The sequence below is a fragment of the Heterocephalus glaber genome, unplaced genomic scaffold (genome assembly GCF_053883595.1).
Source record: "Heterocephalus glaber isolate CG9 unplaced genomic scaffold, H.glaber_assembly_v1.0 deba00000676, whole genome shotgun sequence".
Taxonomy (NCBI): Eukaryota; Metazoa; Chordata; class Mammalia; order Rodentia; family Bathyergidae; genus Heterocephalus; species Heterocephalus glaber.
The window spans coordinates 25314772-25338015 of NW_028258156.1; the positions used below are offsets into that span (position 1 = coordinate 25314772).

General features: G+C 40.2%; 1 protein-coding gene across 1 annotated transcript in view; it reads left to right on the forward strand.

Moving 5' to 3' along the window:
• Positions 1-18007, forward strand: part of Reln (reelin) — a 445708-nt gene extending 427701 nt beyond the window's left edge. Inside the window, 8 exon segments of the mRNA XM_021253949.2 lie at positions 748-909; positions 1666-1823; positions 3737-3956; positions 6101-6298; positions 7297-7395; positions 8092-8175; positions 12061-12196; positions 16884-18007. Coding sequence (XP_021109608.2) covers positions 748-909; positions 1666-1823; positions 3737-3956; positions 6101-6298; positions 7297-7395; positions 8092-8175; positions 12061-12190 — 1051 coding nt within the window. The 3' untranslated portion in view covers positions 12191-12196; positions 16884-18007.
• The last annotated feature ends 5237 nt before the right edge of the window (positions 18008-23244 follow it).

Here is a 23244-nt window from a genome sequence, read left to right on the forward strand (position 1 = left end):
ACCTAAATGCATAAGGCAAATGTTTGTTTTTAAGGCAAGTGCTACAGAGAGGCATTCTTGTGTATTAAAAGTGGCAGTCCATGTATAGCTTCATGCAATTTTCATTTGTATAAAATTTACACATCTTCAAATTTTCCTTCAAACCAGGAAAAATTTCTTTTTACATTAACTAACAGCTAAGAAACTTTATATTTTAAAATAAGTTAAACACTAAATTTGTCCTTGGAGTAAAATGGTTTTATTCGTATTGCTCATTTTCAAACAACCTTAGGGAAAATTTTAATCAGTGAGCGATCTGAATGTTTCAGTCACAGTACACCTCCCAAAACTTGCAGCTGATTGAAGAAGCCTCACGTAGTGAGTGCACTTACACTGTTGGTGTCCCTGTCTCCTACCATCACTTTCAGAAACTAATTATACTGAGTTGGCTCTGGGTTGACAGTTTTTTCAGTTGCTTTGAAAGATGTCTCTAGTGACAATGACATAATAGGAAGAGGTCCTGGGGGTCCATCAGCATGCCTGCTATTCTTTTGACCATAAATATATTGGTGTGCTTTGAAAGAATCAGAATACCCCTTGTGAGAAACAATTTTCAACTTTTCTTTTTATGATCTATAATTAAAAATATGTTTAAACAGGACATTTACATGAAAGTAATTTCATCCCACCCCCAAGCTTTACCTGGGCATTAGATGAGTCCTCTCTATTTCTCTTATGATTTGTCTGTGCGCCTCTCATTTCCTGCAGGTCTGATTCCTGGCAGCTCGTTCAGACCCAGTGCCTGCCTTCCTCTTCAAACAGCATCGGCTGCTCCCCCTTCCAGTTCCACGAAGCCACCATCTACAATGCCGTCAACAGCTCGAGCTGGAAGAGGATCACCATCCAGCTGCCCGACCACGTCTCCTCCAGGTGGGTGGAGATGAAGGTCAACTGTCTGGTGGTCTCCACAGAGCCCATGAAGGAAGCTGAGCGCCCCTGAGGAAGAGAGGCCAGAGCTCTAGTTTCGGACGTGGGACGCACCCACCTCCATTCTCCCTCTTTTCTTGCCAGTCCATACCCCAAGTAGCAAGTGCACATCCCAAGAAAAAAATAAGAAGAATCTGGAGCTGGTTCATCAGTGATTATAGGTCTCATATTTTAAACATACACCACACACATATGGGCCAAACTCACTCACAGAGCTTGCATGATGGACCTTAACAAAGACTAGAGTTGGTACCAGTTCTGCCCTGGCATTCTGCTCTCCCAAAGGCTATGCTTCTTGTCCAGATGCAGCTGCCCCTGGGAGGTACAGGGCTTCCAGGTTGCACAGAGCTAAGGATAAATGTGATAGCTTGCCATCTTCCTAGGCCAGCATTCATTGTACTTAACAATCTGGAAAATGATACAGCTGAGTATGAAAATGGACACCAAATTATTATGAAACAGAATAGAATATTCCATACATTTTTCAGAGAAGTTAAGAGCCTCCAGAAAGGTGTTCTAGGATGACTTCCTGAGTCTCAGGGATAGAAGTTCATTCACCTCTGTATTTGGGGGGGGGGGGCTTTAGGGAGACGTTTGGAGAGCCCTTTTCTCAGGCCCCCCTTCCCAGGGGCAGAGGCTGGACAGAGCCAGGCTAATTAGCAGCTATTGACTCTCTGCCGCCCTCTGTGGGTCTCTCAGTGCCACACAGTTCCGCTGGATCCAGAAGGGTGAAGAGACGGAGAAGCAGAGCTGGGCCATCGACCACGTGTACATCGGCGAGGCCTGCCCCAAGCTCTGCAGCGGGCACGGGTACTGCACCACGGGCGCTGTCTGCATCTGCGACGAGAGCTTCCAAGGTGCGACCCCTGGGATGCAGCGGTTAACACAGGACAGTGCGAGGTCCTCTCATCTCAACACGAACACAGCCGCCCACTGGAAATGGATAAAACCCCACGCAGACGTGTCCAAGATAGGAGACACGCTCCTGGGTCATGGAGTTACTGTCTTTAGCATGGATTTTCAATCATAGCTTGATACACACCGAAGCCCACTGAAGATGTTCTATAAGTACAAATTTATAAGTGAATATGAGTACAGATAAATCTACTGCAGATATTCTCTAGTATCTCACATCCCTATCTTTCATTTATCCCCCTGCTCCCGTGCACACCCCAACACTTCGTTTCCATTTCTCAGCCTCTCTTCCCCAGCAGGTGCCATTGTCCTCCCAAGACCCAGCTGATGACTCAGATGTTCTTCTCTGGTCACTGTGTCACTCAAAGCAAAACTTTAATAACCCAAAGAAACACATTTTGACTGCTTGGATTTATAGGGTCTGAGTTAGGTCAGTGTCCACTCGGCCCCTCACACTGTAGAAAAATCCCTGCCACCTGCTGGAAGGCCTACAGCCCTGCTTTCCTTTGAGCCAATGCTTCTAACAGGTTCCAGCCTCTGCCATTACAAAGTTCACTTCACGTAACTGCCATTCTGTCCTCTCCTCATAGCCTAATACTTGGTACATAGCAAGGCCGAAGGGTCTTCTTTGAATGAATCCTTACACTGTCTTATGCTTTATTATTTACACTGCATACACAACCCATTCTTCAGAGTCATTTAGTGTTCATCATATCCCCATAAACTACCTATGGTTAAGATAATTATTCCCACTTTTGAGGTAAAGAAACTAAGACTCTGGGAGTTTAAGGGATTTTTCAAAGGTCACACAGCTAGTAAAAGTCAGAAGATCAGTACTAGTGTTGTCCAAAGAAGATCAGAATTATACAACCTTCCCCAAGCATATAGTGCTAGAATCCATGTATTTGAATTCTGGAGCAGGATCTATTTACATTCCTTGGTTGGTGCAGATGAAATGAATATAATGAATGTAGACTGCTGCACATCTCTGATGTTAGAAATTACTTAGCTGACTCCTTCCTCTTCTGTCATTATTGCCGCTGAGACCAGCTGGCTCTGTCTGCACATTAACTGAAGAATTTTAACTTTAGGCAAATTAATGGATCAAATATCTCATGAGGTGTGTGGAATTTTCTCTCTTCCCTGGCCTAACAGAACTATGGCCTTTTGATTTTGAACTATCCTGGACATTTAGAAAAGGTGCACAGTTTCAGTCAAGGAGGACTGCAAGAACATACACATTTGCCACCACAGTGTCTTAGTGCTTCAGCTCAGTGGCCTCCAATGCCTCCAGTTTGTTCATCACTTGTTTATTTATCCCAGCATCACTACTGAATATCTTCAGTGTACCAAGTATTGTGAGGTGGTGGAATCCACCAATGAATTAAGATACAGACTCTATGTTCAGTAATCATCAAGTGTAGAACTGGAAGGAATACAAGAACATGGCCTATTTTACAAAGTCATGCTGGGAACAAAAGAAATTAGATTGGTCCCTCATGCCAGGGTGAGAGTTTCCTCCTGAGACACATCATTGATAAACACACAGGGCCTGGCCAGACACTGTGGTGTTTAAACAAAAAAGATTTGCCCAAGCAATAAATACACTGGCACCTACATATTTTAATTAACATTGACAGAAAAATAATGGGATTTATTTTCAACAATGCAAACCAATAACAAATGACAAGACAAAAGAGACACATATATAAGTGGGCATCTATATTTACTTGGTGTTTTGCTATTCTGGCAGCACAACCATGTCTCAGACCCAAAACTGAATACCTGTTCTCAATCTCCAGTGAGCCTGCTTGTTCCAGCTAACTTGATGCCTGTGATTATTCCCTTCCCCTAGGTGATGACTGCTCTGTTTTCAGCCATGATCTTCCTAGTTACATTAAAGATAACTTTGAGTCGGCAAGAATCACTGAGGCCAACTGGGAGACCATTCAGGGCGGCGTGATCGGCAGCGGCTGTGGGCAGCTGGCACCCTATGCCCACGGAGACTCACTCTATTTTAATGGCTGTCAGATAAGGCAAGCTGCTACCAAACCTCTGGACCTCACCCGAGCAAGGTAACCAAGGCCTGTGGTGTAGGCCAGGCTATGAGTCAGTGACGCGCCCGGTTCTTGTCCACTGTCCATCAGACCTGATCATGAGCTTCGTGCAACACATGTCACTAAGCAGTGGAAACCTAAATATCATGTGGATTTGCTACAGGGAAACAGTATACACTTTAACAACTCAATTTTCTTGGCTTAGATTTATTAGAAATTGCTTTTGTCTTTCTTTACACATACTGACTAATGGCAACATGGGCATAAACTAGGAGAAATAACCAAACATTTAAAAAAATGGCTAGGGATAATTCCTAGCTATACTGTAGATAACTTAATGTTGAGCCCCAGCAAATCTGTAAATACAAATACATATATGAAAATTTGTAGGGGCCCGGGATTTAGCTCAGTGGTTTCGGCTGCCTGCTGCGCAAGCACAAGGACCAGAGTTCGATCCCCAGTACCAAAAAAAAAAAAAAACAGAAAATTTGTAGGTGTACAAACATATTTAGCATATGTAAGTTCAATAGATACATGTGGGGTGGATGGTTAAGATCGTCAATACTTCATATACTATAGGAGCCAGACCTTAGTGTAGAATAAGTGAGCAGAAACCGTGCAAAGGGTCACAAGGGAAGTGACAGAGGAAAGAGACCACAGGAGGGTTGAATTTCCTTCCCCACCTGCGCTTTCCAGTTCTGCCTTAGCCAGAGCAAACACGGCTTCTCATCAGGGTAATCAAGAAAGAATTCCAAGGCTTTAAAAGTGTTGTAAAGTACTGGGCTATTCCCCAAAAGCTGATGAGCACTGAGGACCCATGAGGATATTTGAGAATTGGATGTTTGGTTAATGAGAATGTAGATGTTCACTTGTAGCCTTTCATTTTGGGAAATATTAACAAAGTGTTTTCAGAGGTAAACAGGGAGGTGTTGGCCCTTCATATAATAAACAATGAAAATAAAATAAATTAATTCCTGTATGGTAACCATGAAAATGTTAAAAGTTGAATCTACTCATTCCCATTTTTTCCTACCAAAAAGTTATGCTAATCTAACAATAACCTGCTGTCTTCCTTGACCCCATATAAGCTGCTGCTAGGTGCTCAGTTAACAGTTGCACACCATGTGGTACAAATAACTCTATTTTAATTTATATATATATATATATATATATACACACACAAGTTTCAAGTCTGTTCTTTATTCAAGCACCTGTTATAAATGGGCCATTCTGTTGATCACTAGGAATCGTAGGGCCATACATTTCCTACGTTTAAAGCCTGTGTCTCCTAAGAGCAAGGCACTGCTGAGGAGCAAAGAAGAATGTCAAGCAGAAAAGCAGATGTGAGCCAGAGACTGCACACTCGAGCTCTGTCTTCCCTCGGCTCTGATCTCCAGACAGCCTTTCTTAAAATAGACATGCTCACTTGTCCTTGTCCCGATGCTGTTCAGCGTGGAGCTATTTGGAAAGTATGTAGCATAAATATCATGATTTTACTCCTTGCCTTCTACCCGTCCTCGCTACCAGCATGGCCTGTGTTACTGTTCAGAGAGTAAAGGGTGTTTCCAGTGAAATACGCCAACAGGATTTCCAGCATCACGAACTGAGAACTTATCTTGGAATGTCAAAATTGTTTTCTTGGTGTAGAAAAGCGGTCCTCTGAAGTTATTTTTCACATATCTAATATAAAGATTATATAAGCAAAATTGCCTTACTAATATGACTTATTCATATCTGTTTTACTGTACATTTCATCCCTCCAGTACCCAGACAGAATTGGTTCCAGGATCCTCTGCGGATAACAAAACCCATAGATGTTAAAGACCCTAAACAAAATGGTGTAGATTTTCACACTTTAAATCATTTCCAGATTACTTACAAAGCCTAATCCCATGTAAATGCTATGTAAATAGTTATTTTACTGTTTTATTCAGGGAATGATGATAAAAGAAAAGGAGGCTGTTACATGTTCAATACAAATACAATTTTTTCTCACATATTTTCTGTCTGTGATTGGTTGAATTGGCAGATGCGGAACCCATGCAGAGAGAGAGCCAACTGCCCTGCGAATCAGGTCTTAGCGGATAGGAAAATATTTAAAGGAAACGCCTGTAAGTACTTCCTGACTTCCATCTAAAGATGATTTCCCTTGTGTTTTTCAGCAAAATTATGTTTGTTTTGCAAATTGGGAGCACGTCCCAGACAGACAGCTGCAACAGTGACCTGAGCGGCCCCCATGCCGTGGACAAGGCGGTGCTGCTGCAGTACAGCATCAACAATGGCATCACCTGGCACGTCATCGCACAGCACCAGCCCAAGGACTTCACGCAGGCTCAGAGAGTGTCCTACAATGTCCCCCTGTGAGTGGCCTGAGCGGGCGTCATCTCATGCCCGATCCCTGGAGCCCCGAACTTGAGTGAGAAGTTGGCCAAAGTTACCGGACCAATGCCATAAATTAGGCAGTAGAGAACCAAGACTAACCCACATCTCCAAAGTTGTGTTTCTGTTTTCTGGTAGACAACAGGCAAATATTGCCAACTAGGAAGAAGGGCAAGAAGGAATAGAGCTATCAAGTAGATGCAAAGGCACTTTTGTGTCTCTTTGTTTAAACAGTGTTTCTAATCCTTTAGAAGACAACACTGTGTTAGTCACCTGTCCCACTGCTGGGACACAATACCCAATACCCAAAACTCAAAGGAGGCGGGGCTTAACTTAGTTCACGGTTTCATGAGATTCAGCCATGCTCAGCCGGCTCCACAGCAGAAGCTCAGGGTGGGAGGACATGATGGAACAAAACCTCTTAGTTCGTGGGGGCTGGAAAGCAGATCAGGGGGTCAGGGCCAGAGAGCAAGGGGCCGGGCCAGGGACCAGAAAGAGACAAGGCCACACCTCCCTGACACACCCAGGCACACCCAGAAGTGTCCCCCACCAATCCCCTGGGTGGCCCCCAGGCTAATCAAGTTGACCCAACCAAGCTCAACCATCACAAACACGTTTAATTTTCTGCTTGGTATGCTAACTTGAAAATTTACTGAGCACAGCCTGGTGCATCATTTGATCCACTTGTCATTGTTCACCCAGCTTCTAACATGGTGCAGGTCACTGAAAGCACTCTGCATTGTCCAAGAGTGTTGCTCTTCCAGGTACTGTTAAGCAAAGGAGAGGAGTGAGAGATTAGGAAAGTATTAGAAGCCCTTGAGTGGTGAACTCAAGTTAATACTGCCTAGAAGAGCTCTGTAACCTAAGCAAATCCCAAATCCGTGCCCAAAATGTGTATCCAGCCACAGGTCACATACCAGGAAGTTCTGTTGCCTGCTGTTTTTTAACCTCCTTGTGCTTCTTTCTGTCTGTGACCCAGGGAGGCACGGATGAAGGGAGTCTTACTGCGCTGGTGGCAGCCACGCCACAATGGAACAGGTCATGATCAGTGGGCTTTAGACCATGTGGAGGTCGTCCTGTGAGTATCTGATGCATCGCACCCCGTGTCCATTTAGAAAAGTTGGAAATTCCTTTGGTCTGGCATGCTCCTTAACTCAGTAAGAGCTGTTCCTGGGGAGAAGGTCTCCACAAGACTGCTCTGCCTTATACTCTTCAGCAACTGCAAGCTGTAGCTCCAGTCAACCGTGAGATAACAAAGCCCTGAATATAATTGTACCTTAGAAAACTTCAGTAAGTAAAACATTTATTTAGAGATTGTTGGTGTTGGTTAAATTGGGTAAAACAAAAATCTCCAGGTAAATGGGAAACAATGTCTTATGCCAGAGCTGGGTTGCCTTTTTTTTTTGGTACCGGTGATTGAACTCAGGACCTTGCACTTTCGAGGCAGACACAGTGCTGCTGAGCTAAATCCCCGGCCCGTGGGTTGCCTTTTAAAATAGAATGACATCAAAAGGAGAAAGGATCTGTACTGGGCCAGATACAGGAAGTGAGTGGCACGTGTATCCAGTTACAAGCACTGGTCTTAGCCACAGATGCCCGGGGTCTTCACGTACTGATGTGGTTGCAACTAAAGCCAAGAATCTGTGACCCCAGTGCCTGAGGAGATAAGGGTGTCCCACCATCTCCCCGAGGGATAGGGCTGTCCCCACTGTCACCTGCCCACAGTAACTGTTCCCTCACAGAGAGATGACTTGCTTTTTCTCTAACAATCTAGTTCCTGTAGAACTGGAATGCTTATGTCTCGACGGGTTCGAACTGATGGCTCCAAGTTGTTGGCAAGGAGAGGCGAATCTTCTCGGTAGATAGGTTCAAATGTTCATTCTGTTTACCAAATCCAGAATGAAATCAGTCTCGTGGCTGATTTCAGTCATTTTGAAAGCAAATTTAAGCTATTGAACTGGTGGGAAAACTACCAGATTTGTTTTCTTTTGATCATGGCCATGAGCTGCCTTCCCCAGTCTTGAGCTAGCCCTCGTCTTAGTTTCCACTGAGGCACCTGCTTGCATGGCATCCATATCAACCCCCAGCTCCAAGAGCAACCCGGTCCCTACACAAGCACCCACTGTGCGCTCCGCTGCTTCTGGACAACTTGCTGGGCTCTGCCTGCACAAGACAAAGCTGAAGGATAGAGGAACAGTCCAGAGTCTTAAATCAAAACATGAGGCTGATGTTTTATGTAGCTACCCATTTCCTCAGACCACATGATTCCAGGAGGATAGAATAATGTAGACTCCAAAATCCACATGTATGTTGAGGCCACAGAGAGAGATCCACTTAGACCAAAATGCAACCCACAGCCACTTACTGTCCTTTCAGAGCAGCAGTTCTCAGTCTGATTGAATACCAGGATCCCTTGGGAAGCTTCTGAAAGTATTGAGAAGTGTCCTGATGCTCAGTACATCCCTGTGGGAGATTTACAATGATCTGTGATAAGAGCTGAGTATCAGTCCTCTTTAGAAGCACCTCAGGTGATTCTAATATATTGAGACTTAAATTCGAGTCAACCACCACTTCTTGCCTTTCACATCCTTCACCAAGAAGTTTGCATTAACAGATGGGGCTTCCTGTGCTGGACAGAGCAGTACAACTCCTATGGATACTTCAAAACTTGTCAGTCTGAGAGAGAAGGCAGGATGCTAATTCTGCCCCTGATAGACATAAGAATCCTTAATGTATCATATATTTGAGTAGATATTTCTTCTTCTCCTACCCAGACAAGCAATTGCAGTTTTCTATTTTGAATTTCAGAGACATATCTCCCCAGTGGTTCCCTCCCTTGGGCTAAGGTGAAGGGAGTAGTGCAAGTATTCATACAGCCCCTGGCCTGAAGCATCCCCTTTACAACCTGAAACAGAACTCTGTTCTCGGCTGCCTTGAGGCTCCTGGAGTCCCGGCCGGAAGCCTCACCACGCAGCCCAAGAGAACCTTCTAGAACTGATGTTGGTATTAATCACGGAACTGCCAGCATCACAAAACCATTACAAGAATGAAGTTCAGGTTATATGAAATACTAGAAACCTGATGTTTCTGGCATTCTTCTGGAACTTTAAGCTATGTTGTAAGACTTCATGTTTATTTAATGTCCAGAATTTAAGTGCTTTGAAGAATTTATCACTGACAACAGGCACCTGTCTGTTCTCACCCTACATTACTGTCTCCAACTGTTAGGGCACTAAAACATTGCAAATGATGAAGAACATCACCACACACACATGGAGTTGCAGGGCTCATTTCATTCCAAGTCTCTTTTTGTTTTTCAGTGAATCATTTCAGAATTACAAATTTACACATATCACCATTGACTCTTTTTGTACATAGACATATAATTTTAAAAACAAATGCCAATGACATTTCAAAAATTTGTTAAAATTACAGAATTATAATTTTAATATATATTACAGAATGTGTTATAATATATAACATAATATAATATATAATTTGTTAGAATTATAGAATTATTTTCCTTCTTTTCTGAAAAGAAGAACTATCTCACAAATAAACAAGTTGTTTTCTAAAAACACAACCCAAAGGAATCCTGTTTTCAGAATGATGTTTTTGATGTTTTGCTCTGCTTTTAAGGGATGTAGCATTCCTTGCTGCCACACCCTTTGAGAGCACTTCTTTTTTACAGCATTCATTAATATGCATTGGTATCTCTACAAAATAATTCACTCATTTCCTTTGTCTCCTTTTTTTTTTTTTCCGGTACCGGGGATTGAATTCAAGTCCCTCCGCCTGCAAGGCAGGCGGTGGAACCACTGAGCTAAATCCCCAGCAATAATTCACTCATTTGATGAGCATAAGATAAATAACTTCTGGAGAATCCAGACAAATAAGACAATGATTTTCCAAACTGCCTTTCAACCATAAGAGGCACAAGGAAGCTAGCCAAGGTTCATGTCTTGATTCCCAAATATCACTAATTATAATGTTGCTACTGAAGATATATATTTAAAATAGAGAATTATAGTACTCCCATTAAGCCCTCTTAACTGAAAATATGTTCTCACTTAGCTACACCTCTGTCATAGAATATGAATTACCTGAGCTAGAGATGTTTCCCGTTCAGGGCTAGAGAGGGAGGAGAATCCAAGCCACACATGGAGATACCAGCCCTGCCCAAGGATTCACTGTAAACAGGGCCTCCAGAGCTTTTGCAACTAATGGTCAGGGGGATGCATATCTCACTTAAGAATTTTTAGGGTGCATTTTCTTTTCTAAGTGAAGATTGGCCTTAATCTAGCTTTATTACCAGTTTCGCTTCTGCGCATGTGCATCAAGGACACATGCTAAAAACCCCATAAAGAGAAACTGTGGTCACGCATGGTATCTTACATTGATTTCTAACATCCCTGCTGCCCATCTTGACCAAGAAGACATATTAGTTTGACGAGAACAAACTCAGCAACCCCTCTTGAAAATATTTTAGGGCTTCGGAGTGTATGCTAAAATGAACAAGATACCCAATATATTTCTAATTTCATGGCATAATTCTAAAAGACTACATGTGGAAAACTTGGAGTTTCATACATATGGATATACAGCATGACAAATCCCGTAAGATAAAGACAAAAGCCACCCTTTGAGGACATAAGAAGCAAAGCCCATCCGCCTTCTGCTTGTTTGAGAGTGTAATCTTCCCATTCTTGTGAAACTTTCCAATAAAGCCTGCATGTGAGAAGTGCTTCGTGATGATTACCCCCTGCTAATCTGTCAGAGCTCTGATGAACCGAATTGTCAGATCATTTTTGCAGCCTCGTTAGCTTACAAAAAATCCCCATTCTGTAAGTCTAAATATGTAGCATAACACAATCATTAACAATCAAGAGCAGAAACCCAATTTCTCTGAATTCATTTGCTAGCATAGAATATTTATTTTTCAGTAAATGTTTGTGAATACATATGGGCAGATCCCTCACAAGATCCATGCTGGTGGGGTTCTTCTTAGGATAAAAGAGGATTCTTTGTCTTAATCTTTTTTTGGTTGGGCCTTCGTACTTCTATCCTAAGAATCTCCCTCACCCAACTGCGTTTCATTCACACATCACATTTCCTGTGTATGCATCTCCGTCACAACCTGTCATATGATAATGAAGTGGGCTGATTTTTGCATGTGTACCTTGAAAGCGAATCACTCAGTAAAAAGTTAGCCTTTGTGAATCGATTTACTAAAAAGTGAATTATTTCCACATTTACTGAGAATTGAAAACCAATATGTTGCTAGCTGTGGCCTTAAACACATTTATCAGATTTTAATATGAGTTCCATCATAACCATCCCCTCCTGCTATTCATCATCTGGATACTGTCATGTTTTTGGCACAAATGATTATGGACATGAACATATTACATTTGTTGCAAAACATATTTATCCTTTATTAAATTTGACTGTTATCTGATATAGAGGCCTTCTACATTTTTAAAGCCCATTTCTTAATATATTCAGGATTAGTATTTCCTAAAAAGTAAATAATTTTAAAATCAGATCAAATTAATAGTACTTATTAAACTATTTATACTTTATATGCAACATTTATGCCAAATGTAGTACTATGGCTACATGTACCTTGACATACGGTTATGAGCAAATTTTGCATGTTCCATTACATTAAAAAGTTAAGTGTATGTATGTATTGGGTATAGAAGAATAAGAAATAACTTGTTCAATTTTTTATTTTCAAAAGAGATGAAAAATCCTATAGTGCGTCTAAACCTGATCAGACTTTTATGACTAATCACAGTGCTGCATGCATTGAAAAGCATTTTTTAACATGTGTTATATTTCATTATTTGCTGTCATTGGTTTTCCACTAGAGTAAGGTAAGTCCTCCTTATTAAATCTGGGGAACTGTTTGCTGTTAGTTTTATCAGTGTTGCCAAAGTTAACTGAGAAGTTTTGTAGAGGACCTTTGCAACTGAAAAAAATAATCTACAGTATAATAACAGTTCTAAATGACTTGGGGATACACTGGAACATTTGACACTAGGTCTGCCACTAGGCCTGCCACTATATTAGGTGCCCTCGAAGTGACCACAGCTTATAAATCCGTTAAGAGAAAAGTGTAGTTAGAAATGTGTCCAAAAAGCCTGAGTTAAGTGTAATGTCTTTCAAAGGCTCTCCCGTGCTGGTCTGCTTCTATTCGAAGGCAATGAATGAATTGGCAGAGGGGAGATTTGTCCATAATGCTTCTGAGTTCTAGATCCTGTCCTCAGGTTGGATGGGTCACTTTTAATGCACACTCACATTTATCCTCTAAATGAGATACTTTGAAACTTAAGAAAGTAAAAAAGCTGTCATTCACTGAACATCTACACATGGTGCTGGAAGTCTTCATTTAATTCTTACAGTTCTGTGAGGTGCACATTATCAGATGTTATTCTCATCTCCATTTAGCAAGAAAGAGAAATATGAAGTGGGGTGGGGGGCATCTGTGCCTCCACCTACCCTACCCTCTACGCAGCCTTCCTGAAAATGCATGACCTCCAAGTGACACACACAATGTCCTCTGGGCTGGGGCACTTCGTGAGTTAGAGTGGCAGCGTCCATCCTATCCTCATGTATATTTCTCTGAAAGGTGGTTCTGACAGTCCATTGAATTATTTCTGTATTCATATATCTCATCATTTGTTTTGAAAAAAATTACTTCTCAGTAGAAATGCTTAAATCTCTACGAGCTCAAATTCTTCCTCACTCATCTCCTTTAGGATGCATTAGAAATCAGTTGAATTATTTTCATCATAGTAAGTAGCTATGTTTGCGGCTCTAGTGGAGAGTAATAGTTCAGAAGACCACAGTCGCTGGTTCTTCAGAAATCTCACAGTATCCGCATTTCCTATGCAGAACCTGGGCCACATTTTATAACTCTACATGCTGCTTAGATCCCTCAGAGATAATCAGCATTTCCAATAAACTGTTGATACCCATTCTCCTTTCTTACAATGACTTACTCATTTTGGGAGAATTGAAAAATGTGCCTAGTTCTACTCACAACCAAACAAACTGATATGTCAAGTAGCATAATGTGCCCTGGGATATTACCTGCTTTCATTGAATTGAGAATAAAAATTGCTCTCGTAATTACAATGAAGAAATAAATCTTTAAAAATCCACTGCTCCAGTCATTATTCATGAGGTTTTCTGTAGCTATACATTTGCATGTGTCAAAAACAAAAATAGGCTCATACATATGATGCACAAAAAATGAATAAGTATAAGATCTTTAAATTAAACTTGTTAAAAACTCCCCTAACACTCAATCTTGTAAGTTAGACATTTTACAGAGCATAGTGACTGTTTAAGAACCATGCCAGCTTATTAAATGGTCCTAGAATCAGATAGCATTTTGTTATAACTCCCCATGGTGCTTGACTTTTTTAAGGGCTTGCAAACTGGAATAACTCCAGAATCTCATTAGAGTCCAATCTGATTCAGGACATACTTATGTTTCACATAATCAAATCACCAGTTAGTTCCATGGAAGCTAGGAATGTGTGGTCATTTTTAATATAACTATATAAACACTAGGCATCTAAAGCAAGCACATTATCATGTGGGTACCAACATTCTTGGGAATCTAAATATATGATGCTCATACATAAACATATTCATAATTAAAGAGTATCCAGTGAATCAAAATGTCCCCTAAATTAGCTGTAAACTTCCACCATGAACTGATTTGTGAGGTAAAGATCTGCAACCTGCTAATATTTATTTTTCATACATAAAGAGGGAAAATTTAAATTGATTCCATAAGCAACTAATTATATAGAAGTTGCTTTAAAGCCATTAGACATGCACATCAAATTTTGATAAAACTAAGTCCTCCTTTGTTCCCATATATTCAGGTAACTCTCTTGTCAGTCTAGGTTGATCCAGATAACTAAGTATCTTGAGTATTCTGAGTTTATCTATTTGAATGTATTTAACTTTTAAATTTTCTTTGGGTACTTTATAACTTTACATGTTTTCAATAAAATAATTTCATTGCTTTAACTTTGCAATTATTCCTTATAGTTAAAGAGTAATGATTTACAACAGGAATCCAATCAGTAAGTCACCAAAAGTTGGCTAACCACACGTTGGCCACCCATGGGTCAGGCAGGAGCCCAGGGTTGTGGTGAGGGGTGGGTGTGCTGGAGGACAGGCCCCATATCAGCTGAAGCTCAGATGTGGGGAGCCAAGTTACAGAGTCCATCTGAAGCAGGAAACGAGCGCCATGAGAGGTCAAAGCAGAAAATATAATCACTTCCGGAGGAGGGATAAGTAGTAAAGGAGACATGATTCTTGAGGAAGTAAAAATCTAGGCAGTGCTGTTGGAGGTTGGCCAGTGAGACAGGCAGAAAGGCAGGAGGTGAGTTGGGAGGGAGCAGTCTGTAGGAGTACAGTGGGAGGAAAGGCCCTGAAAACCAGAGCAGATTAAACATGAAGAGGATATGAACCACCTGGTTAAATTGCCTTAGATGTAACTCCATACATAGATGAGAATTTTATGGATGCTTTCTGAGCAAGGGGAAGCCAGCATTGGAGGGAAAGTTTATTAAAATTGGTGTGCAAAATTGATTGCATACGTATGTAGGAGTATACACATGTATTCAGTTATGTATTAAATCGTGCTTTCGTATAATTTCACAGTTTCTTTTCAGTGGAGTTTTTGCCTAAGGGGAGAGGATTCAGATAAGGAGGCTAATGTAGGGGCCAATACAGCAGTTCAGGGAAAAGACCACGGGGGACATCCCAGGATGCTGGAATGAAGACAGCAAGGGCCAGGCTACAATTCTGTGAATAAAGAAGCAACAGGAAAATTTCTCCTGACACCTGATTAGGGCGGTACATTAGCTCATTGTCCTTTTTCGTACCGCAGCTTTACAGAGACTGCAATGAGTACTTACAGCAGCTAATGAATGTCGGATACTTCGGTTTCATCCTTTACCCATGGCCCTGAAACCGATAACCTGGGTATTGGGCGCTGTTCTCACGTGGAAGGGCAGGGTGGGCGGTAAGGCTACCTGGGATAAAACCTGACATTTTTATCTTTTTCTCTAAAAAAAAAAATCTCTTCATTCTGTATTCTTTGTTTCCACTGTATAGTTCCTAGCATTTGGCTAGTACAGAAATCCAGGGTGGGAAGCTCTTAGCACTTTATTTTATAAAATATATGTCAATTCCAGGCCTATCTTGTCATGAAGTTTTCATCACAGAGGCTGTTCCTATTAGTTTTATGTCTGATGAATTCAACTTACATATTTTTATTCTGAGATATTTTATGATAACTTTTCTTTTGTAATGACCAAACGCTTGTTCTAAAATTTTAGGTATTATACAAATGCTACCAGTACTTGAGTTTAGTGCTGAGGATGGTAGAGTAGGTTAAGCAGCATCCTGTGGCTCCCATCTAGGATGCTTGCTAACCCAGAAGGCTATACAGTTATCCTTTCCCTTCACTTTATTGTAATGCAAATTCATGTCATACCTACATTTGTGGTGTGATCATATCACATGACATTACCCTGCTCTGCATGTGTTTTACGTTTCCATGAAATTAAAGAGGAAAAGCTTCGGGACCATTTACTCAAGAAGCTTGGTGAATTTGGAATATGTTGGTAGGCTCAGCCTTGTAAGCTGCATATTGGTGTTACACATTTCAGGTCAGTGAGTATTACTCTTTTTAGTGATATTATAGGTCATGATCCTTTTAAAAATATATTTTTGCTGTGCCAAAACTCTAGCAGCTACCCCTACTGGTATTGTGCAGTTTCATTCAGGCTCCTGATGTCCATTTTCAGTATTTCTATCAGCTTAACATATGTATGTATGTATGTATGCATGTGTGTGTACCTATGTGGGGCAATATGTAAACATATAGGTACGATTATACATTCAATTATACCTTCCTAGTATTTTATGCCCTCTTTTTATTGTAGTGTCTCTTTCATAAACCATGTCTGTACAACACAACCATGGTTGCTTATTGTTTGAGAAAGGCAATGGGACCCAGCACCCTAAGAAAAACTCATTTCCCCCTTTTACACAGAGACTGCATAAACTAGGAATGGTTAGGCTAGTTTGTTTTATATCTTTGTTTTTGCTTTGTAAGCTCTAAGTAAAAATGTTTACCAGATTGTTTTTCCTAGTTGTGAAAGATGTATGTAAATATAGTAATAGACATCAGTGCACACTCTCTCTAAAATGGAGCCCACCCAAGTAAGGGTTTTCAGGAAGGGTTCATGAATCAGATTAAAAGTCAGAATCCAACAGTTTCAATCTGAGTTTGCTATAACTCAAGAGAATTAACTTTTTCCTGGTTCTTCTCTGCTTTTGAAAAGGAAGGAATCTCTGAAGGGCCCCGGGAAGGGAATGCAGGGTGGTAAAGTTAGTGTGACTTACCTGAAATTTCTCAAATACATAGGGTAGCTCAGGACCTAAATAGACTGACTGCACCTTCAGTGAAGGAACTGACATGTCCTTTCTCCTCTCCCTCCCTGCCTGTACCCTTTCTGATCTCAACAGCACTCGCAAACAAAATTACATGATGAACTTTTCACGGCAACATGGGCTCAGGCACTTCTACAACAGAAGACGAAGGTCACTTAGGCGAAACCCATGAAGAGTCAGAAAGCTGCTTTTTCCTTCCAACATGTGATGTGTGGCTTCCCTTCTTGGAAACCTCTCACTGCATCTGATATCAGGAAACACCTGTGAAGGACTCGGTGGTTCCCTGAAGGCCCTTCTCAGGTTGGAGTGTGCACCGCGTCCCCACACTGTGAACTAACAACAAGTGACTTATTTGCTTCTAAGTAAACGTCTTCATGTTGACGTGTCCGTGAAATATCAGTTGTAATATCAGTTGTGATCTGTTGTAATATCAGTTACAGTGGCAGTGTTGAGAATAAGAAATAGTTTAACGAAGAAAAAGTTTAAGCACAAAAATTTTAAGAGATTTTATGTTTAAAATGGCATTTAGCACAGTATTTAACATTCTTGGTCACAAAGCTATTTAAGTGGACTGTATTTCAGCTTTGTATCATGTTTTATATGATTAAATTATCATTGTCCTTTATGTATTCTCTTCTATACTATAACACATCGAAACTGTATTTACATGTTACACTGCAATATTTTGCTGCTGAATTTTGATCTACTTATATTCTGCAGAAAGTTAATTGAAATACCTATTCAAGAAGATGGTTGTAAAGATATTGTATCTCCTTTAATGTACTCTTTACAATATATGTTGATTTAGCGTTGTTTTGTGGATAAGAAAAATGCTTGACCTTGAAATATTTTCTACTTTAAAATTGTGGATGAAGACCCTATTTCCTACCAAGAAAATAATCCCATTTCTTTGTCTAAAGATTTTTTTTTTGAAGTGTTCTGTGGCTGATTTACTAACAGTAACTGCCATTTTGTGTCTGTGATAACAAAGTGATTTGTAAAGCAGTGGATGTTTTTTTTCATTGTGTTCTCTTCATGGGTTGTTTTCCTTGCGGGTCATCTTCATACCTTCTGAGGAAGTTAAATCAACACCAGCAGCATTCTAATGGCCCTGTAGCCCTGAGGTCCCTACGAGTGTAACATGCTCAGGTGGACCAAGCTAAAAGCCCATGCTTAAATAAAACTTATGTCCAAACCCATGTGAAGTTCATTTGTCTTCATTTTTATGGGGGGTGGGGTGTCCAGATGGAACCTAGCCCTCCCGCATGCTAGACAAATGCTCTACCACTGAGCTACACCACCAGCTCCCGTCTTCATTCTTTTTAATTACGTTTTATATAGGATTTATAAGCCTGGTCAGCTTTGGAAAAATGTCAAATATATATGCTGCTTTTTCTATTTTGTCATCAGTAATAGCAATTATAAAGCCACACTTTCTTTATTTTTTTCCTTAAATTCTTTTATTGGTACATTGTAGGTATACAACACAATTACATTTCTCATTGGGAATTGTACCTTTACATAATGCATCTTGCTTCTTATTTTTTCCCCATTCCTAGCCCTCCCTTCACCGCCTCCACCCTTGCATATTTACAAAGACTTTATTTCCATTTTTTCCATTTCTCATCATTTTTCATTTCCCTTCTTTCCTTTCCTCTCCCCCTCCAAATTCCCCTACCCCTTTGGACCTTTTCTTCCTATTTTGCATTATCGATTATTCATTCTAATCATTGGTACATTTTAGGTATACAATATAATGACATTCATCATTGGAAATTTGCACCTTTACATAATCTCTCTTGGTTCTTATTTTTCACCCTTGCCCAGCCCACCCTTCAACCCCTCCAGCCCTCCCTATTTACAAAGATTTTGTTCCTATTTTTCCATTTTCTCATATTAATTCCATTCCCTTTCCTTTCCCCTAGCCCTCCCACTTCCTTCCCCTTTGCCCCTTTTCTTCCTATTTCACATTACCTATTATACATCTTAGTCTTTATTTACACTTTCAGTTTCTCACACCAGAGAAACTATTTGGTGTTTATACATGTGTGTCCTATTTATTTCACTTAAGAGTATCGCCTCAGCGTGCATCCGCTTAGCTATAAATGTCTCGAATTTCTCATTTTTTATGGCTGAGTAGTACTCAATTTTATTTTTTAAAAACCACATTTTATTTATCCAGTCTCCAGTTGATGGGCATTTGGGCTGTTTCCAAGTTTTAGCTATCTCAAACTGTGCTGCTATGAACATGGGCACACATATATCACTATGGCATGATTCTTTTAATTCTTTGGGGAAGATCTTCAGCAGTGGAATAGTGGGGTCAAATGGGACTTCCAGTCCCAGTTCTTTGAGGTATCTCCATACTGATTTCCACAGTGCTTGCACCAGTCTACACTCCCACCAGCAGTGGAGCAGGGCTCCTCTTTCCCCACAGCCCCACCAGCATTTGTTATTGGTTGATTTCATGATAGCAGCCATTCTTTCTGGTGTGAGGTGGAATCTCAGCATTGTTTTCACTTGCATCTCTTGAATGACCAGTGATGTTGAACATTTTTTCATGTATTTATTTGCTATTTCTACTTCCTTGTCTGAGAAATGTCTGTTCATTTCAGATGCCCATTTTCGGATTGGGTCTTTAAATTTGGGAGGTCTGATCTTTTTAAGTTCTTTATAGATTCCAGATAGTAGACCTTTGTCTGAGGAAAAGCAGGTGAAGATTTTTTCCCACATTGTGGGTTGTCTCTTCACACTGTTGGTGGTTTCTCTTGCTGTGCAGAAGCTTTTTAATAAGAAGACATCCCACTTGTTGATTGTTTATGCTAGTTCACAGGCAACTGAGGTTTTGTTCATAAAATCTTTTCCTACACCAATGTCTTGAGGAGTTCTACCTAACCTCTGTTCCAACTGGTTCAGAGTTTCTATTTTAATATTTAGATCTTTAATCCATTTTGATTTTAGTTTAGTGCATGGTGAGAGATATAGGTCTAGTTTTAATCTTTGGGATGTTGAAGCCCAATTTTTCCAGCACCATTTATTAAAGAGACTATCTTTCCTCCAGTGAGGGTGTTTGGCTCCTTTATCGAAGATGAGATGGCTGAGTGTGTCTGGTGTTGTTTCTGCATCTTCTAATCTGTTCCATTGATCTTCAGGTCTGTTTCTTTGCCAGTACCATGCTGTTTTTATCACAGTAGCTTTGTAGTAGAGTTGCAGGTTGGGGATTGTGATACCCCCTGCCATGTCTCTGTTACCTAGAATTGCTTTTGGTATTCTGGGTCTCTTCTTGTTCCAAATGAATTTTTGAATTGTTTTCTCAAGGTCCATGAAGTATGCTGCTGGGATTTCAATTGGAATTGCATTGAATCTATATAGCAGTTTGGGAAGTATGGCCATTTTCACTATATTAATCCTTCCTACCCAAGAGCAGGGGATGTCTGTCCATTTTCTGATATCATCTTCAATCTCTCTTTTCAGAGTGCTATAGTTTTCAGAGAAGAGGTCTTTGATTTCTTTTGTTAGGTTGATTCCTAGGCATTTCAGTTTTTTGGATGCTATTGTGAAAGGAATTGTTTGCCCTATTTCTCTCTCAGTGAGTCTGTCATTCGTGTAGAGGAAAGCTATCGATTTTTGTGTGTTGACCTTGTATCCAGCTACTTGACTGAATTTGGTTATTAAGTCTAGAAGACTTTTGGTGGAGTTCTTGGTGTCTTCTATATAGAGTATCATGTCATCTGCAAATAATGGCAATTTGACTTCTTCATTTCCTGTCTTTATTCCTTTTATTTCTTTCTCTTGTCTAATTGCCATGGCTAATGTTTCCAAAACTATATTGAACAAGAGTGGTGATAGTGGACATCCTTGTCTTGTTCCTGATTTTAGTGTGAAGGATTTCAGTTTTTGACCATTTAGTATGATATTGGCTGTTGGTTTGTCATAGATAGCTTTTATCAGTTTGAGGTAGAGACCATCTATTCCAATATTTTGTAGGGTTTTTATTATAAATGCATGTTGGATTTTGTCAAATGCTTTTTCTGCATCTATGGAGATAATCATATGGTTTTTGTCCTTGACTCTATTGATATAGTGTATGACATTGATTTGCGTGTGTTGAACCATCCCTGCATCCCTGGGATGAATCCCACTTGATCAGGGTATATGATCTTCTTGATGATCCTCTGCATTCTATTTGCCAGTATCTTATTAAGGATTTTTGCATCTATGTTCATTAGTGAGATTGGCCTATAGTTCTCCTTTTCGGTTGGGTCTTTCTCTGCTTTGGGGATCAAGGTGATGCTTGCTTCCAGGAATGAATTTGGGAGTATTGCTTCCCTTTCAATTTCATTAAAGAGTTTCAACAGTAGTAGCAGTAGTTCCTCTCTAAATGTCTTGTAGAATTCAGCGGTGAAGCCATCAGGGCATGGGCTTTTCTTAGTTGATAAGTTTTTAATTACATTTTCAATTTCATTGGTTGATACTGGCTTGTTCAGAATTTTTAGGTCTTCTTCATTCAACTTTGGTAATTCATATCAATCTAGGAATCTGTCCATTTCTTCTGTGTTTTCCATCTTATTGGCATATAGGTTCTGGAAGTAGGTATTGATGATCCTCTGGATTTCTGCTGGGTCTGTTGTCATTTCACCCTTTTCATTCCTAATTGCATGGATTTGGGCCTTTTCTTTCCTTTTTCTGATAAGGTTGGCTAAGGGTTTGTCAATTTTGTTGATTCTTTTGAAGAACCAACTCTTGGCTTCATTGATTTTTTCTATCATTCTCTTAGTCTCCATTGCATTGATTTCTCCTCTGATCTTTAAAATTTCCTCCTTTGTGTGAGCTTTGAGGTTGTCCTGCTCTTCTTTTTCTAGAAGCTTGAGGTTCAGCATCAGGTTGTTTAGTTGGGCTCGTTCTGTTTTCCTAATATGTGTATTCACTGCTGTGAATTTCCCTTATAAGACTGCTTTCATTGTGTCCCATAAATTCCAATATGTTTTATTGTCATTGTCATTTATTGGAAGAAACTGTCTGATTTCTTCTTTAATTTCCTCTGTGACCCACTGGTTATTCAGAAGTGTGTTGTTCAACTTCCACATGTTTATGAAATTTGTTGAGTTTCTTTTGCTATGGATCTCCAGTTTCATCGCACTATGGTCTGATAATATACAGGGGATAACTTCAATTCCTTTGCACTTAGTTAAACATGTTCTATGTGTGAGTATGTGGTCTATTTTGGAGAATGACCCATGTGCAGCTGAGAAGAATGTGTATTCCGATTTTGTGGGGTGGAAGACTCTGTAAACATCTGTTAAGTTCATTTGTTCAAGAATTCGATTGAGTTCTAGTATTTCATTACATATTTTTAGTCTAGTTGATCTATCTATTTGTGACAGTGGGGTGTTGAGGTCCCCCACTACAATTGTATTAGTGCATATATGACTTTTCATGTCCGTTAGTATTTTTTTTATATAATTGGGTGCACTAGTGTTTGGTGCATAGATATTTATGATTGTCATGTCTTCCTCTTGGACTCCTCCCTTTAGAAGGATGTAGTGTCCTTCTTCATCTCTCTTAATCAGTGTTGGCTTGAAATCTACTTGATCTGCCAAGAGGATAGCTACTCCTGCTTTTTTTCAGGTTTCCGTCTCATGGAATATTGTTTTCCACCCTTTAACTTTCAGTCTATGAGTTTCCTTTAGAATTAAGTGTGTTTCTTTTTTTTTTTAAGGGTGTTTCTTGTATGCAGCATATTGTTGGATTTTGCTTCTTGACCCATTCTGCCAGTCTGTTTCTTTTGATTGGTGAATTGAGACTATTAACATTGATGGTTATAACTGAAACGTATTGACTTATCATTGCCATGACTTTTTCTTTTTGTTGGGTTCTCCCCCTTTACATTTAATTTCTTGTCGTAAAGCCACACTTTCAATTGAGCTATGTTTTGCACTTTTATTTACTGATCACTCTGTAATTACACTAAACAAAAGCTAATAAAGAATCCTGGAAATGACTTAGCTTCCAGGAATTCTGTTAGCTGCTCACACACCTAGCCCCTCAGAATGGCCTGTGCCTTCCTCAACAATTACTGAGAGCTTGCTGGGGCAGGGCGCTGTGCTGAGAGTGAGAATGCCATAGTGATTCACACATTTTCCCTGCTCGCTTTCATTATCCTCAAAACAAATGGTGTGTTGATGCTGTTGGATTTATGGACTTTTGTCGGGATTATTTTAAATCTAGGAAGAAAGCCACAGATGAACATAGGTATCATGCCTTTTTTTGGACAAACTTCCCTCTCCAGTCCTCATGACTTACTGTGGGGCTGTGCCCAGGCAGAGCCAGGTTTTGTGGGGCCTGAAGCCTATGCCATTCAGCAAACTCTCTTTAAGAGAAAGAACTCAGAATCATGAACATAAAACTAGGCATAAGAGTGAATGGGGGCTGGGGA